The sequence below is a fragment of the Planococcus citri genome, chromosome 5 (genome assembly GCF_950023065.1).
Source record: "Planococcus citri chromosome 5, ihPlaCitr1.1, whole genome shotgun sequence".
NCBI classification, from domain to species: Eukaryota; Metazoa; Arthropoda; class Insecta; order Hemiptera; family Pseudococcidae; genus Planococcus; species Planococcus citri.
In genome coordinates this window covers 26,941,431-26,956,741 of record NC_088681.1, presented here as the reverse complement: position 1 = coordinate 26,956,741, position 15,311 = coordinate 26,941,431, and the positions used below count along the sequence as shown (strand labels likewise).

Here is a 15,311-nt window from a genome sequence, read left to right as displayed (position 1 = left end):
TTTTGAAACTGGTTGACTGTCCATATACCTTGCTACAATTTTTGTAAAACCACCGATTTTTAATTCTGATCGTTGATGGCCACATCTCCAACAAAAATGTTTATCTTCCAGATGAAATGCCAAATATACCTACAGGTTGATAAATTCAATACCTTCCTACATAGAATAAATTTTATTACATGGACCCGAATACAAGCAGTGAAGCACACACGCTAGTATGGTAGTTCCAGGTAGGTAAGTAAATGTGTTGTATGTTTGCAAGATGACGTAACCTGATTTTATGCATTGACGATGGCGAGAAGAAATTGCGGATTTTATACCTCGGAGGTACATTATAATGGTTTTTCGTTGTTGCAGATAGATGACGACGTGTTATAGATATGAATGACCTGATGGATGGTTTCGTTACACCTTTTACCATCCATTAGAGGTCTTAATTATAGCCTAAGCTCTTTGTAATAAGCTTGCATGTGCCTATCTCTACCGGTAAATACAACGCAGATAATCAGGTAGGTAGGTAATGTTTTTAGCCAAGGAATAAAAAAAATTTGCAAGCATGATGACCGGTTAGTGGTTGTATCTGCAATAAACAATATTCTTTGTGCATATACTCGTGCAGCTTCCGTTATTCTTGAAAAGCCTTCTCAATTATGAAATAATTTTGCGTAAAGCGAATGCTTACTAACTACGTACATCGAAGCATAAGAAAATACCGAGGTACTATAATTAAAAATGATTCTGAATTTATTGAAGCCTACTGCGAAATAAATATGTAGGTACCCTAAATTGTCCGGTTGCCTCTATAGATTTTATAAATACGAATTGAAAGTTTTTGAAATTTCAATACTACTAATTGGTAAATTATCCAGAAAAATTCCATGAAATATTAATCGAAAGTTCCATATTACGTATTTTTGACAGTCAAAAAAATCGATGATCAATTTTACGACGTAGTATTGTGCACATCTGTGATCCGAACACTAAAATACGAATAAACAGAACAGATGAAACGAGGTCATTGAGAATTAACATTTGCCAGAACAAGTTCGAAATCACACTTATATAATCTCTAATTTACAAGTTCGTTAGTTTTCAAATACGATATCAATAAGAATGAAATCATTAAAAAAAATTAGCCCTAGTAAAACGACGATAATATATTTATTTCCTAGTAACGCTTTAGGTAATACCCATAGTACCCGCTAAGTACGTGTTGGAGTCGTTTACATGAATGGGAAATGGAAAGTATACAATACATGAATAGCGTATATCCAGCGTATATCGAATACAAAAAAATTAGTAAAAAACGACGAATGGTAACAAATTATATCCCACTAAATTTTCTTTTTATTAGTCGCAGGAGGAGGATCCAATGTTTCGGCGATTTTCTTCACGAAGAAATACAATTCAGCTGTACCGATGACGAAAGCGGAGACAAGGCCGAGCACGAGACGAACACTTACTTCCAAAGGACCGATCAACCAGTTTATTCCAATAAATCCAAAAGCGAATCCGGTGCTAATCGAGAGCACAACTTGTAGAACCCCGATCAACTGACGATTCATCTCTTTCACTGCGAACAAAAAAATGAGAAAAAACTCAGTAAAAATGCATAACTAGAAAAAATATATCAAACGAATGTGTTAGTAAGCTTAGCTATGTTATTGTGAAGCGTTCGAGTATATACTGAAAACATCCATAAAGAAGTAACGGGTTGAGAATTGAGGAGAAAATTTTGGGACTAGTTGAGTAAGAAGTTAGTCAGTAATGTCAAAAAATAGCTACAACCTTTGGAACCAAGAAGTTATGTAGTTTTTCGATAAAAATGGTAAACACATGAATGTAGTACAGGAACCTGAAAGAAACAAATAGATCGTTACTGATCTTATATTGGAATACTACTGGTAAGGATTGATTTGGAAACTCGATGTTTTCATTAGCCATAAAATTGATCACCTTACTCCGAAAGCTTTTAACGTGAAAGCGAATAAAATACAAATACACAATCGAATTTGTTGGTTTAAAATTTGAACGTGTAATAGAAGAACTGCGAATAATATTTACTTTGATATGCGATGCTATCTTCGGGATGACGAACTCTCGATGTATCTACATTTCTAGTCATATCTTGATATCTACGTTCTTCTTCTAACACTTTGAGTTTTTGAATTCTGGCTTCTAATTCCGGATTTCTAGGCTCTAACTCGGGAGCTGGTAATTTAACGTCGCAGTTTTCCAATAATTTATAAATACGAACGTCTTTAGGTAATTTTTTCTTCAACCATAGAATATCTTCGAGTTGGATATCACTTTTGAATTTATTTTCAGCCAAGATTTTTATTCTTTCGGGAATGTTTGGTTTATTGGCATTATACGCTTCGATGAAATTATCGCGTAAGTCATCGGTCATGGCGACCGAGACATATGGATTTTTAATCGTGTTCAGCATTTCAGGGTGTTTTCTTTCTCTTTGTAAAATGTTTTGATTTCTTCTTGTTCTTTAATAAATTGAGCATCTACTTCGATATACTTTGATTCCATACTCTTCTTAATCTGATCCCATCGTTTGGCTCGTTCTTGTCGTCGATTTTCCAACACGGTTTTCTGCACAGAAAAGTAAATTAATTCCCAGCAGTGGATCGAAGAGAGATGTGAATATACAAAGCCAATCTTCTTACCAAGGTTTGGGATTTCTCGCTGCTCAAAATACGTTCACTTTGATCTAAACAACTAACGACTTTATCGTTCAACGAATCGAGAGGTGAGCTTTGATGCTGAGATAAGCGTTCGCACTGATCTTGTATTTCACACTGGACGTTCAATATGTTCAACAGATTTTCAACTTCTCTATCTGATCTCTTTTCCTGAGTAAAATTAGGGTATATTTTGAATAAACGATAACGTTAGATTTTGTAATAATCGTGATGCAGATAGTTACCTCGAATTCTCTAATAAAGGTGCTTATTTCTGGTTGAATAAATGGCTGATGATCAAATAATCGAGACCAAATTTCACCACAATCTGGTAACAAAACAAAGGTGATTATGATGATAGAATTACCATCAAGAGTGAATAAAACGACTTACCTTTCACAATAGACATAGAAACGCATTGAATTGATTAATTCCTTCGCAAGTGAAAATCGAAATCGTAAAAAATTCACGTAATCACGAAAATTTTCTATTTCCAAATTGGTGTTATCTCTGGAAAACTCGAAAAAAAAACACCCAACCCATTGACCAGTGCTAGCCACTGAGTCGAGTGACAGAAAAGTACCACGTATGCTTCGTTTATTTAACGGAATCGAAGGAAAGCTGTCGTTGAATTTTTTGGAAACAATAATTTTGGAAATAATTAGTTCAGTGAACATTTGTGAAACACACAATTATAGTTTTAAACCAGACGCTTGTTAATTTGATGACATGACAGCTTCATATTTCATGACATAAACTTTTAAACAAGGTGGCAACATTGAGAATATTGATACTCCGTTTCGTGCAGATAGACGCTGAAAGTGAAAATTGACTCCTCTTCTGTTCTCGTGATATCAGTCAAATTTTTTTATCGTTATTTTTTTGCAAGCCGATTTTATTAATTACGCCGAATAATTCCGCATAGAATGATAATATTTATTATGTTATAGCATTAATAGAAGTTGCACATAAATTTTTATTCGTTCTGTCAAGTCATCAAGTTCCCCAGGTAAAAATGGAATCGAAAAAAGCCAATGGAAGTTCCGCAAAGAAGGAGTCATTACTACCGATTAGTCGTATTAGAATTATTATGAAAAGTTCTCCCGATACTGAAAATATTGGTCAAGATTCACTATTTCTAGTAGCTCGATCAACGGTTCGTATGTGCTTTTTACTCTCCAACTGAAAGAATTCCGTTTAATGGTACATCACGTGCTAATACTAACAATGCATTATTATCATTGTTTCTGCAGGAACTATTCGTCAAGTATTTAACGCATAAAGCTTATGAAATGCATAAACGAGAAAAACAAAAAGTCCTAGATTATCCTTCGTTAGCTGATGCAGTACAAACTATGGAAAGTATGGCATTTCTGAAAGGTTCGTATCACGTATGGTTCACATTTTCAATTTTCATTACGTAATGAAAACATGTAATTGCATGGTTGATAGCAGCGTCGTGCTTTTCTCGAAACTCCGTCTAATTTTCTCGATTATTAATTTATTGTTTATTTGTTTCCATTTTAGAAATAATGCCTAGAAAAATTACTGTGAAAGAATATAAAGAAAAACTGCAGAATTTAGATTCAGATTCAAATGGTGAAGAATCTTCTTAGTTCTTAATCTACCTCAAGATGTTACTCTTGTAACGTTTTATAAAACCTCAGCGTATTGTATTTTTAATTATTATTTTTAATTTTGTATTTATTTGAAAATGATTTGATCTAAACAAAAGTATGTAATATAATTACTTGGTGTTTTTTTGTTCGGAATTCGGTGTATTGAGCAGATTGAGCACAAATCTGAACTTTCGAATCAACTTGATTGTTGAATTGATTATGATGGTAATGAGCTTTTTTGTGTTTTACAATTAAAATTGAACAAAAAGTAACGAAGATGTAATGTAGTTCTAGGAGATTCAAGTGAAAGAGAGAGAATGAAGGAACAAAGCAACGGAAAAGAAAGACTTATATATTTTTTTTATCGAATATTTGGTTGATTGATTCATGATTGTGTTGAAAAATATTGAGGATGAAATACAATGGAAGCACAGCAGCTGCACAAATTTTCGAATTCATCATCAACGAAAATTCAATCAAAGTAATTTTCATTTCTCACAACTCATTTCCTTACGATCTTTTTTCGCGCCTTTTTAAACTCGACTTCAAATTTCAATTTTCAATTCCCCGTAATTTTGAATTTCAACTTCGAAACTACAAATCTCATTTCATCAAAATTGGTCTTTACTTTTTTGTGATGAAAAAAAATCAAGTACAAGTAAAAGTTTGAACTTTGAAGTTCGAATTCGAAAACATCGAAAGTTTCATTTCAATCATTTAAATCCCACCACACCAAACTAAGGTTAAACAATTGTTCAAAATAGCATCTCGGGTATCATCGTGCTTCTTCGTTTTATTTTGCATCGTTCGTTGATCACATGACATTCATCATTTTTCTCGCAGTTTTGTTATGTTATTGTAGTTACCGAATTTTTTATCATAAAGATTTCGCGAATTTAATGACTAATTTTCATTTACGTGTTTGTTTTAATTAGGGAAGAAGCTTCTATTTTAACCAATCCGACATGTAAATTAATTTAATCTACTAATCTATTGTGTATATAAGTTTAATTAGCCTCAGTATGCTGGTCGATTTGAGCTGTAAAAAGTTTAAATGATACAAGTTTTCCTTTGTTTATATTTTACCCGTGGTGTAAATAATTACGTTGTATTTACTTTAGAAAAGACCTAAAAATGAATAACGATATTGCACTGAGTCCCGAACAAACTGAAAAAATGCTTCAGTTTCAAGTAAGTCGTAAAGTACAAAAAATGCTAACGGTGACAAAACGTGGAACCCACGTTTATGAAAGTCATTTTACCCGACGCATGCCAAATTTGATTTTTCAACAGGACCTGACGGGAATAGAAGATATATCATTGTGTCGAGATGCATTACAACGACATAATTGGGATCTCGAGACAGCCGTTCAAGATCAATTAAATATCAAAGAGGGTAGACCGTCGGTATATTCTGTCACGAGAGCGCCCACTAATGATGTACCGGTTGTGTACAGCGATCCGTCAGTTCAACAGATTTTCATCGCTGAACCGCCGGGACTTCCTTTTCCCTGGAGATGGGCTGGAACTTTCGGATTTATTGCATCGTTTTTATTTAGATTTGTATACAGCACGTTTACATCGTTTCTAGAATTCACTCGTAGTATATTTTGGAATCGACCTAGATATCGTAAGTAACACGATAGCGTTTCTTCGTGGTCGTATTACGATCAGGTATTGAAATACTTTTTCGTTTGTTTAGCCGAAGTGACTGATCCTGTCGGAGATGTTGTTAGTTATATTAACGAATTTGAAGAATCGTACGGTCGCAGACATCCCGTATTCTACCAAGGAACTTACGCTCAAGCTTTGAACGATGCTAAATTAGAATTACGTTTTCTCATCGTTTACTTGCATTCCGATAATCAAGATTGTGCCTCATTTTGCAGGCGAGTAATTTGCATTGAAAACGCATCAGCTATTACTCGATGCATTAATAATAATAGCGTTTCTATTTACTGCTCTACAGAAACACGTTAACCAGTCAAGAAATGATTGATTTTTTAAACGCTCATGCTGTAATATTTTGGTCTTGTTCGTCGTCGAAAAGCGAAGGTCGTCGTGTGATGCATGCGCTTCATGCTAAATCTTTTCCATTCATGGGTGTTATTATACTGCGCGATAATGTCATGACTCTCGTTGCGAGGTAAGCGTTTTTCTCGATTTACGATGAATTGCACGTAAATGCTTTGAAAAAGACCAACTTACATAAGCACTTACGGAATCGTATTAATATTTATGAACATTCGAATACGCATTCTGTCCATTGAATGACCTTCAGATTCATTTTCATTGTATTTATGAGGAGATCGAATCGAATGTCGTTTTGATTATCAATTATATTGCAATTTTTATTGATTTTGATTCATTTCGAAACTGAAAAAGACGACGAAAAGGATGTTTCATGTTTCCAATTTCCATGTGACAGATTAATAATGCATTCGCAGTTTGATAATTCCTTCATTTTCTGAAAATTATTTTGATTTTTTTTCTCTTTTTTTATTACAGATTAGAAGGCTTGATGGAAACCTCAGTTCTTGTGAATCGTTTACAATCAGTTATTGAGAATAATGAGCAAATCTTGTATGCTGCTCGAGCTAGCAGGTAAGTTGAATGACACCAAATTGGATGCCTATATCTTTACTACCATCGATAATCTGAGCAAAAAAAAAAGCTTACATAAACGAATTTATCTTCACTTTGTTGTAAGCGACAGAAGAGAGGCGTGGGAGGGGAAAAAAGAGGACAGCAGAGCATTGCAAAATCGAAACTTGACAATCTTCATTTTGTGATACGTTTAACTGAGATGCCATTATTTATTTTAAAATAACATTTGAACGAAACCAGTTGCTTGGTGTTTATTTTTAACACTTCGAACGATTAGCTAAAATATTTCATTTTTTTCGATACTTCAAAGGTCAAAGTTCTTTGATTCAGTGTTGAAATGACCAATTAATTTACTCAGTTCGTTATATTCGTGTTTTACGATGATGTTGGCATTTGCAGAATGGAACGAATCGTAAACCAGTCGATCAGAGAGCAACAAGATGAAGCGTACATGGAATCCCTTCGAGCCGATCAGGAAAAACAACGTCAACGTGAATTGGAACGAGAAGAAATACGAAAAATCGAGTTGGAAAAACACAAGCTTATTCAAGACGAACTGATGAAGAAATTAGTAAGTTACAAAATGCGAAGTCTACGCTATATATGTAGATCTTCGTAAGATTCTAGCCTTTTTTTGTTTAAATAGGAATTGGAGAATCAAAAAGTAGAGTACGCCGAAAGAATTCCCGACGAGCCATCATCATCACATCCAGATTGTGTTTGTATTTCGTTTAAAATGCCTAACGGCGATCGACTCGAGCGACGATTCTTAACTACTCACACTTTACGTGTAAGTAGATTTTTCTCTTAATTTACTCTAATCATTTTTAAAATGTAATTTTCAACGATTAATATCAATTTCAGGATATCTACTATTACATATTTTGCAACCCAAACTTATCCGGTAGATTCGAAATAGCTACGAATTTCCCGAAGAAAATCCTAGACTGTTCGATGACATCAGTTCAAACATTACAAGATGCAGGTCTACGTAAACGAGAAGTATTATTTGTGTATGATTTAGAGTCGTAGTCAACTCATGGCATATTATTGCCTCATTTTTCGTCATTTGTTACTTTCTTATGTGTATTTACGCAAATGTAATATTGTGATACGTGAACACGATGGTTCTATGTTGTATTTCTTCTCTATAAAGTGATAAAAAAAAAAAAATAAATTCAGCAAATTTCAATTAAGAAATCTATTTACATAAATATCAAATGAAATCCATAGAATAAGTATAATTTTAAACGGATATCTTAATGTTAAGCAATGCATTTTGCCATTTTCTTCGTGTACTATTTGGTACGAAATTTTTCAGTTGTACTTTAATGTAACTGTAATGTTTAATTTTGTATAAATTTTTGTTCCTGAATACCTAATTGATTAATAAGTTGATTATAAAAAAAATTGACCCTGGAACGGAAAACAGTTGGATCATTTTGAAGATTTTTTTTCTTTCATTTCGTAGTTTTATTTCGTTTCGTTTAAAAGAGCTTTGAATTTTTCTGCCCCTCCAGTTATAGGTAGATTAGACTTGTACTTTTAAATTGTTTACCATTTTCTCTCATGTACGAGAATATTGAGAACTACATCAATATTCGTTTTAATCCGCTATCATTTTTCATTCGACGGTATCGTTGAAGTAATCCCATGTATTGTTAATTTTATCGAGGAAATTTGTACTTTTTTCTTTAATTGTTACAGGTAGTTTAATTTTTTTTTTTTATAATACAATCGTACATTTCAAAAAACAATATTTTCAATTTATTTATCTCCGATGTTCAACAGGAACATATTTTACTTCGCTATTTCTCCTAAATAGATGACTTTATCGCTTGAGCCAGATACAACTGTGAAAAAAATTATTCAATTAGGAATCGAAACTGGAACATTAATATCGTGAAGTTGAAAGTTTACTCACCAATTGGCTCAGTTGGATGGAAATCTACATCGTTTATGCTACCATTATGACCAGGTAGTTTATACAGTATCCTTCGAGATGTGGTATCCCAAATGTATAAAAATCTATCGGCAGAACCGGCGGATACTTTTTGGCCATCGGCAGACCAACAACACCGTAATAAATTCTGCGAACACATCAACAAAATATGAAAAATTTGTACCATTCAAATTATGAGTCTTTTTCTCGAATTCATACCTTTTCAAAATTATGTTGATGACCGCTGAAAATCTTGACACATCGTTCAGCCGGAGCATACGGTCTAATATCCCATATTCGTAACGTGTTATCCATACCATTGGAAAGTATATAAGATCCATCGGCTGATAAAGAAACGCCGGTGACTGTATCTACGTGCCCGCGTAATTTCATATGAGTGGCGTTTTTACGCAAATCCCAAACCTAAAAATGGTTAAAATTAGCAAAAATCTGAAGAAGTTTAGTAAATAAGGCTAAGATGATCTGTACCTTTATATCATTATCAATGCCACCGGAAATAACGTATTCGGCAGTATCATTAAAACAAACTGCGGTCACTTGGTAGGTATTATTCAAAGTAGTGGCTTGTCCTCGCATTCGAGGGTCCCATATTTTAACAGTACAATCATCGGAACCACTACATAATTTTATAGGTCCTCGTCGATTAACGTCGCAAGAATTCACAAATGAACCGTGTCCTGAAAATGAAACAGATATCAGGATATGATCGAAAGCTTACGAGAGAAGATATCTTCTACCTTTTAATTTCTTCACTCTTTGTCCTTTCTCTAAATCCCACATCCCCAAAGTGGAATCGGTACTACAAGTAAAAATGTAATTGCCATCGGTCGAGAAATGTAATTCCATCACAGCTCCGGTATGTCCTGAAAGGGTTCCTATGTTCTCACATTCTCCATATACATTCCACATGACTGGAAAAAAAAATCGTAGGAAAATGTTAACGAAACAAGTTGACCGGAATATAAAATCTGCCAAAGTGTACTAACAGATCTGTCGATCGTATCCAGCAGAAGCTAAGTGTTTCCCTTCGGGATGGAATTTGACGGAGTAAATTTCTCCTGGGTGTCCTTCCAGCATCATTATAGGTGCCATTAGGTCGGATGTTCGAGCATGGGCATCCTAAGTATTTAAAATTTCAATTAGAAGTGATCATAGAGGTGTTGAGTGATATCAGTGATACTTACATCGTTAGGTTTAGATTTCTTCGTCGGCACGACCGAGTCATTTTCGATGATGGCTACTTCGTTTTTATGCTTCATTTTTGCACTAACTTCACTACTTAACGAATCATCGAGTGTAAAAATTTAATAATTTAGTAATTTTCAGCAAAAATTGCAAAATATCCGGCAAATTTCAGTCGAAATGTGTTTTTTTCTTTTCATCAATTTTTTTTTTGTTTACATCTAGGTGCCTTCGTAATAAAACGATACCCCGAGATTGGTGCACCTTTTTTCCTTCCCTTCTCCCTGCTCCGCCCTAGAATCAAATCAGGTTGCGGAGGAGCGGTGCACAGGGTGATTCGTAATTGATAGTCCAGTCCAGTGAAAATTTTATGACTTATGAAGCTGATATCATCGTGGCGTGTTTATTTCAGTGATGGTTTAAAATTAAAATTCGAGTGTTAATTAATTGTAAAGACTTTGAAATGGATTCGAAAAAATCCGTCGTCTTCTTCGCGTTGATCGTGACAGCTAATTGCTATTTATTGAGCGAAAAGATTACCGATACATTTGTCCACAATTGTGGTGGATCGAATTCGCAGTTGGACCCTTTGAAATTAGACTTCTGTAAAACATCAGGAGATCGAGATTCAGAAGATATCCTTTGCAATGGTATTTATTCAATTATAGTGGATATTTGTAGGAATTCGAGTTCTCTTAAAATAGATCAAGTGATAAAGAAATCGACCGAGTTCTCATCCGATGATCCCGGAAAATTTTGTAAAGAAGCTGGCTCTTTGAATATTGTACTCGGTAATGTGCCTAAAAACGTTTCTAAGAACTTGGAAAAAATGAAACTTCCTAGAGCTTGTTCAGCTATTTGCACATCGCTTGAAGATGAAAAAGTGAATCCTTTGTGCCCGTTTTTGGTTTCCTTTTCTGTACTAAGTAAGTAGCGGCTTTGAAAGTGGTGATTATTCCACAGTATTCTTTATTCGTCAATTGATTTTATTTCTTTTCTGTAGAAAGTGGAATTAATACGGTTCAGGAAACAGGAAACGCTTTGAATACTGCTGCAGAGAAAGTTCCAATTCCGAATCCTGCTGCTGAGTCGAAACAAAATACTGCTCCCCAAAACACGAACGACCAGCATGATTCAATTTCAATCCCTGGTGAAGAGTCTAAAGCTCAACAGAAATATGTTATCAAACCACCAGTTGTAGCTGTGCAACCTAATATTACTAGTAAATCCAGTGAGCCAACTCAACAGGGTGCTCAAGGTGTACTACCGCCGAAAGATGATCCGTCAGCTCATAATCTTGCGAAACCAGAAAGACCTATTAATCAAGAGCAATCCGATGGTGAGTTCGCGCCACCCGATGTTTTTGAAAAGCCATCGAATGTTGATCAAAATCAAAACCCATCAAGTGTTGATCAAAACCCATCGATAGATGATCAAAACCCAGTCATCCCACATGATGAAAATGCTGATGCTGGTCCTGTTCCACAGGGAAACACTAACGATGAAAACAATGAGGCAAACGACGATCACGCAGTACATGCTGGTTAGTTAATAATAAGTTTCAAATTCTCAAAGGTCATTCGCCATGTAAATTACCGCAAACTTTATATTTTTTCCAGATGGAAATTTGAATGACGATAGCCCGTTTCAGCATCCGCAGAGTAAAGGTTGGTAAATTATCTTATAATGATTTAACGTTCAATAAACGAATACAAGATACTAATGTTTCTAATCCACAGCCACAGACACGAAACAAGAAGTAGGACATCAAGAGAGGATAGACGTTGACCCATTCGAAAACGCCGGAGATTCGAATTTTTTCACCTACTTCATATTCATATCAGCCATTTGCGTATGTTTTTACATCGCAATGTACAATAAGAAAAAGGTAACGACGATCAATTCCCCTCGAATGGTTCGGTATCTCCATCTATAACCTATTCGTTTTACAGATTCTCGCTTTAATGATCGAAGGCCGTCGAAGCAGTGTGAAAAGACGACCGAATTCAGCAGCTTACAGCAAATTAGATTGCACTCTCGAAGAAGCAATGGCATCCGGTCCATCAACATCTTCATCCAATACTCTTCTATACTAAGTAGGACTGCCGTCCTGGTTTTTTAGTCTGTGATGTAAATATAGGTGCGTGATTTTTTTTCAATTATTGTACGTAAGTCGAATGTCCTTTTCTGAAATTCATACTACCTTTTCTGGTTGCATTGTTTCTAGGTTGTATATTTGTTTGTTAGTAGTCGAGGTAATTGCGTGTATAATTAGCGTGTTTATTGTAAAAATCATCGCGTTAGTTCACGTTTATACCAATTTTGATCTTGATCAGATTTCTGATCGATCACGCGACCAGTTCCATTAATGACTTGTAAAGTTACCTCGAAAGGAAAAAGCTACACAGTGAGACGTCTCCTAGTAAGTTATTCCAGATAGAGTAATTTTATCGCTTCTACGAATTACACCTATCTTAATAATTGACGACAGAATGAGTGTTTGATTGAGCACGTGTTATGCATTTCGCATGTTTTAAATATTTTCTTTTGTTTTCATAACATCGAGTTTATTTCGCAATCGAGTTGGAAAGTTACAAATTAAATGACATTATGGAATACCAAATATTTATTATTATTAGTAAATTTCGCTTGAAATTTTATTCTCTATTTTGACCTATTTTTTTTTTTTTTTTTTTTTTTTCGTATTTTCTATTGATTATTACTAATTTTGTAATAACAAATATCATCGTAGGTTACACCTTGCCTAATATTTTGTATTTTAAATTCGATTCTTGTCAAGCTTTAATTTCAATTTTTACCTAACGTGACATGCGTTTTTGTAATTGGCGTGTTTTTCATTCGTAATTTCAAAATTTTTCTGCGAGACTTTTAAAGAATGTTTTATATAAGATAATTCAAGCTTTTCTTGGACAATGAAATCGACGTAATTTTATTTGGAACTATTTTTTCTTGGAAAATCAAACTGACGTAATTTCATTTGGAACTTGAAAAATAATTCTAACAAGAAATACGAGATCAAAATACCTGGGTTCTTTTCAGTATTTGTTAATTTATTAGAAATTCTTGCGTAAGCTGGAATTCCCATCCTGATAATGATTCAAGTGTTACGATAACATTGTCGAACTAAGGAGCAACAATTTGATAACTTGAAATGGAATTTCCTGAAAAAAATTCAACAATTCGAATAAAACTGTTTTGGTTTTGATTATCTTGTAGCTATTATAGAAATTTATTCTCTGAGTGAAAATTATCCGCTGTTTTAATCAACGTTTGAATTTTTTGTCTAATGAGTTTTTTTTTTTTTTTAGAAAGTTAATGAAAGTAATAGCTCCTTTCCTCCATTTCCTTTTGCCTCAATCATCACATTTTTCCAACTGTCAATTGAATACCTTCTGTTTTAAATAATTTTGATTTCTATTTTTGAAAAATACAAGCTGTAGCAGTCTTCTCCCCCCCCTTCCGCCATCATCACATTTTTTCAAATATTTAGTATAATTCACCACTTTGATTTCGATTTCCAATAGCAAATAGAAATTGTAGTTTGACAATTTTAGCAAAAAGCGAGACCATTTTCGGCGATTCTGGCGAAAAATAGAACGTTTTGACAATTTTGGCAAGAAGCAGAACGTAGGACTTTTTATTGAATTTTAGTCAAGAAATAGATTTTTTTTACAATTTTGACAAAAAATAGGACAATAGGCAATTTTGGGAGAAAACGGGACTTTATTGACAAGAATTAGTACTCTGGCAATTTTGATGAAAATCGAGATGTTTTGAATGAAACTTTCTCACAATTTTGACAACATTGGACTTTTTAAAAAAATTTAGGCGAAAACCGAATTTTTTGTGATTTTGTAGACTTTTTTCTTTATCTCTTAGTAATACGTGCAATAAAATGCAGTTTTGCAAGGGATCTCCTGCCTCCACCAAATTCAGAAAATCTCAAATGTCCAACTTTGGAATCAAAAATTCATCATTTTTTCAGCCTGTGTAAACGTCCTTAGATTGGTCAATTTTTCAACTTGGCTTGTAATCTGAATCATCACATTTCTCTATTCACCAGTATTGTCTGATTAAATTATACCAGATTTCAGCTTGGGCCAATCGCTGATCCTATTTTATTATTATTACCTTTACAACTCGAAATGAGTAAAATATTCATTCGTACTCATTACACATAAATCACTTTATTTCGAGCATTATTTTTTAATTACCTAGCCATGCCTAGTTGATGATTTTTCGACTTACTTGCGACGATTTTTTTTCTCGATCAATGACGTATGTTATGTACATTTTAATGTCGATCGAATCGCATTTTCCATTTTGTAATCGATTCGGATTCGATTAAATTTATGATTGTGATATTGACGATAGTCTTAGCTGATCTAGATGCACTTAGCATTTCGGTGTGAGAAGTAACGCTTAATTTTAGGTGAATTTATTTCAATTTGTAAATATTTGTAAGATTTACCTTTGTTTTTTTTTTCGTTTTTATTTTATTTTTTTTTTGGTATAAATTAGGGGTTACGTTCTATGGTAATTTGCAATACTACTATGATTAAGTTTGAATAAAATTTCTTCGTGTATTATCAGGCTAATTCGCCATGATGACTGAACTTTTATTACGTATTAAGATAAGGGGCATTTTTAATCGCCTTTTTCAATCGATTGTTCAAACAGCTTTTCTTTTTCTCGGATTGATTCCTATTTTCAAAACGTAAATACCTATTTTTATTTTCACTTTATTATGTTTAAACGTTTTTTCTTTTTCTTTTTCTTTAGTTTATATTGTTTAAGTTTATTTCATTTTCTTCTTCTTCTTTTTTTTAAACGTGATGCCTGAAAAGGCTGTGGGCACAAAAATTTATGGGTTTGCGTGTGTGTATATATTTTTATTGTTCTAGTCGATGTAATGTGGGAAATGGATAGGTAAATGGGTTTAAAAATTAATTATCGAATTCACGGTTACAGTTGTTAACTTTTTTCCTTTGACACTTTGAAGGGAGACGATTATATTTCGAAAATATTTACCAAAAAAAAAAGGAAGAAAAAAAAAAGAGTATTTACCACTAGCTTAATGGTATTTTAAGTCGTTACGTAAATACTGTGAGCTTTAATGATATTTACCTACCTATACTATTATAATTTTTTTTAAATTCGATTTTTCAATCAATAAAGCATTGCTCATATTTTATGGATTTATTTAGAAGAAAAATAATGAAACGC

At 33.7% G+C, this 15,311-nt stretch overlaps 5 protein-coding genes across 7 annotated transcripts; 3 read left to right on the top strand and 2 right to left on the bottom strand.

Moving 5' to 3' along the window:
* Positions 1–1,142: 1,142 nt before the first annotated feature.
* LOC135847258 (uncharacterized) lies at positions 1,143–3,331 on the bottom strand. Of its 2 annotated transcripts, XM_065366715.1 has the most exons (6): positions 3,087–3,331; positions 2,939–3,021; positions 2,679–2,864; positions 2,065–2,604; positions 1,789–1,855; positions 1,269–1,573 (listed from the first exon to the last, which is right to left on the bottom strand). In XM_065366715.1, the coding sequence occupies exons 4-6, from the start codon at positions 2,447–2,449 to the stop codon at positions 1,519–1,521; spliced, it is 507 nt and encodes a 168-aa protein (XP_065222787.1). In that variant the 5' UTR covers positions 2,450–2,604; positions 2,679–2,864; positions 2,939–3,021; positions 3,087–3,331; the 3' UTR covers positions 1,269–1,518. The 2 variants fall into 2 exon arrangements, with proteins under 2 accessions (XP_065222786.1, XP_065222787.1); XM_065366714.1 differs by lacking the exon at positions 1,789–1,855 and having other exon boundaries at positions 1,143–1,573; positions 3,087–3,305.
* Positions 3,332–3,501: 170 nt separating this feature from the next.
* Positions 3,502–4,443, top strand: Chrac-16 (chromatin accessibility complex protein 1). The gene is made up of 3 exons (XM_065366716.1): positions 3,502–3,849; positions 3,947–4,073; positions 4,221–4,443. Exons 1-3 carry the CDS (start codon positions 3,709–3,711, stop codon positions 4,307–4,309), a joined length of 357 nt encoding a protein of 118 aa, XP_065222788.1. The 5' UTR covers positions 3,502–3,708; the 3' UTR covers positions 4,310–4,443.
* Positions 4,444–5,136: 693 nt separating this feature from the next.
* Faf2 (Fas-associated factor 2) lies at positions 5,137–8,676 on the top strand. Of its 2 annotated transcripts, XM_065366708.1 has the most exons (9): positions 5,137–5,279; positions 5,434–5,503; positions 5,606–5,942; positions 6,015–6,201; positions 6,282–6,458; positions 6,821–6,916; positions 7,319–7,490; positions 7,566–7,709; positions 7,784–8,676. In XM_065366708.1, the coding sequence occupies exons 2-9, from the start codon at positions 5,447–5,449 to the stop codon at positions 7,949–7,951; spliced, it is 1,338 nt and encodes a 445-aa protein (XP_065222780.1). In that variant the 5' UTR covers positions 5,137–5,279; positions 5,434–5,446; the 3' UTR covers positions 7,952–8,676. The 2 variants fall into 2 exon arrangements, with proteins under 2 accessions (XP_065222780.1, XP_065222779.1); XM_065366707.1 differs by having other exon boundaries at positions 5,151–5,503.
* LOC135847256 (U5 small nuclear ribonucleoprotein 40 kDa protein) lies at positions 8,106–10,285 on the bottom strand. The gene is made up of 7 exons (XM_065366712.1): positions 10,067–10,285; positions 9,869–10,001; positions 9,620–9,793; positions 9,351–9,559; positions 9,081–9,284; positions 8,844–9,009; positions 8,106–8,772 (listed from the first exon to the last, which is right to left on the bottom strand). Exons 1-7 carry the CDS (start codon positions 10,139–10,141, stop codon positions 8,720–8,722), a joined length of 1,014 nt encoding a protein of 337 aa, XP_065222784.1. The 5' UTR covers positions 10,142–10,285; the 3' UTR covers positions 8,106–8,719.
* Positions 10,286–10,406: 121 nt separating this feature from the next.
* On the top strand, positions 10,407–15,274 carry LOC135847253 (trans-Golgi network integral membrane protein 1-like). The gene is made up of 6 exons (XM_065366706.1): positions 10,407–10,990; positions 11,068–11,607; positions 11,684–11,731; positions 11,804–11,952; positions 12,017–12,204; positions 12,292–15,274. Exons 1-5 carry the CDS (start codon positions 10,528–10,530, stop codon positions 12,158–12,160), a joined length of 1,344 nt encoding a protein of 447 aa, XP_065222778.1. The 5' UTR covers positions 10,407–10,527; the 3' UTR covers positions 12,161–12,204; positions 12,292–15,274.
* Positions 15,275–15,311: the final 37 nt, after the last annotated feature.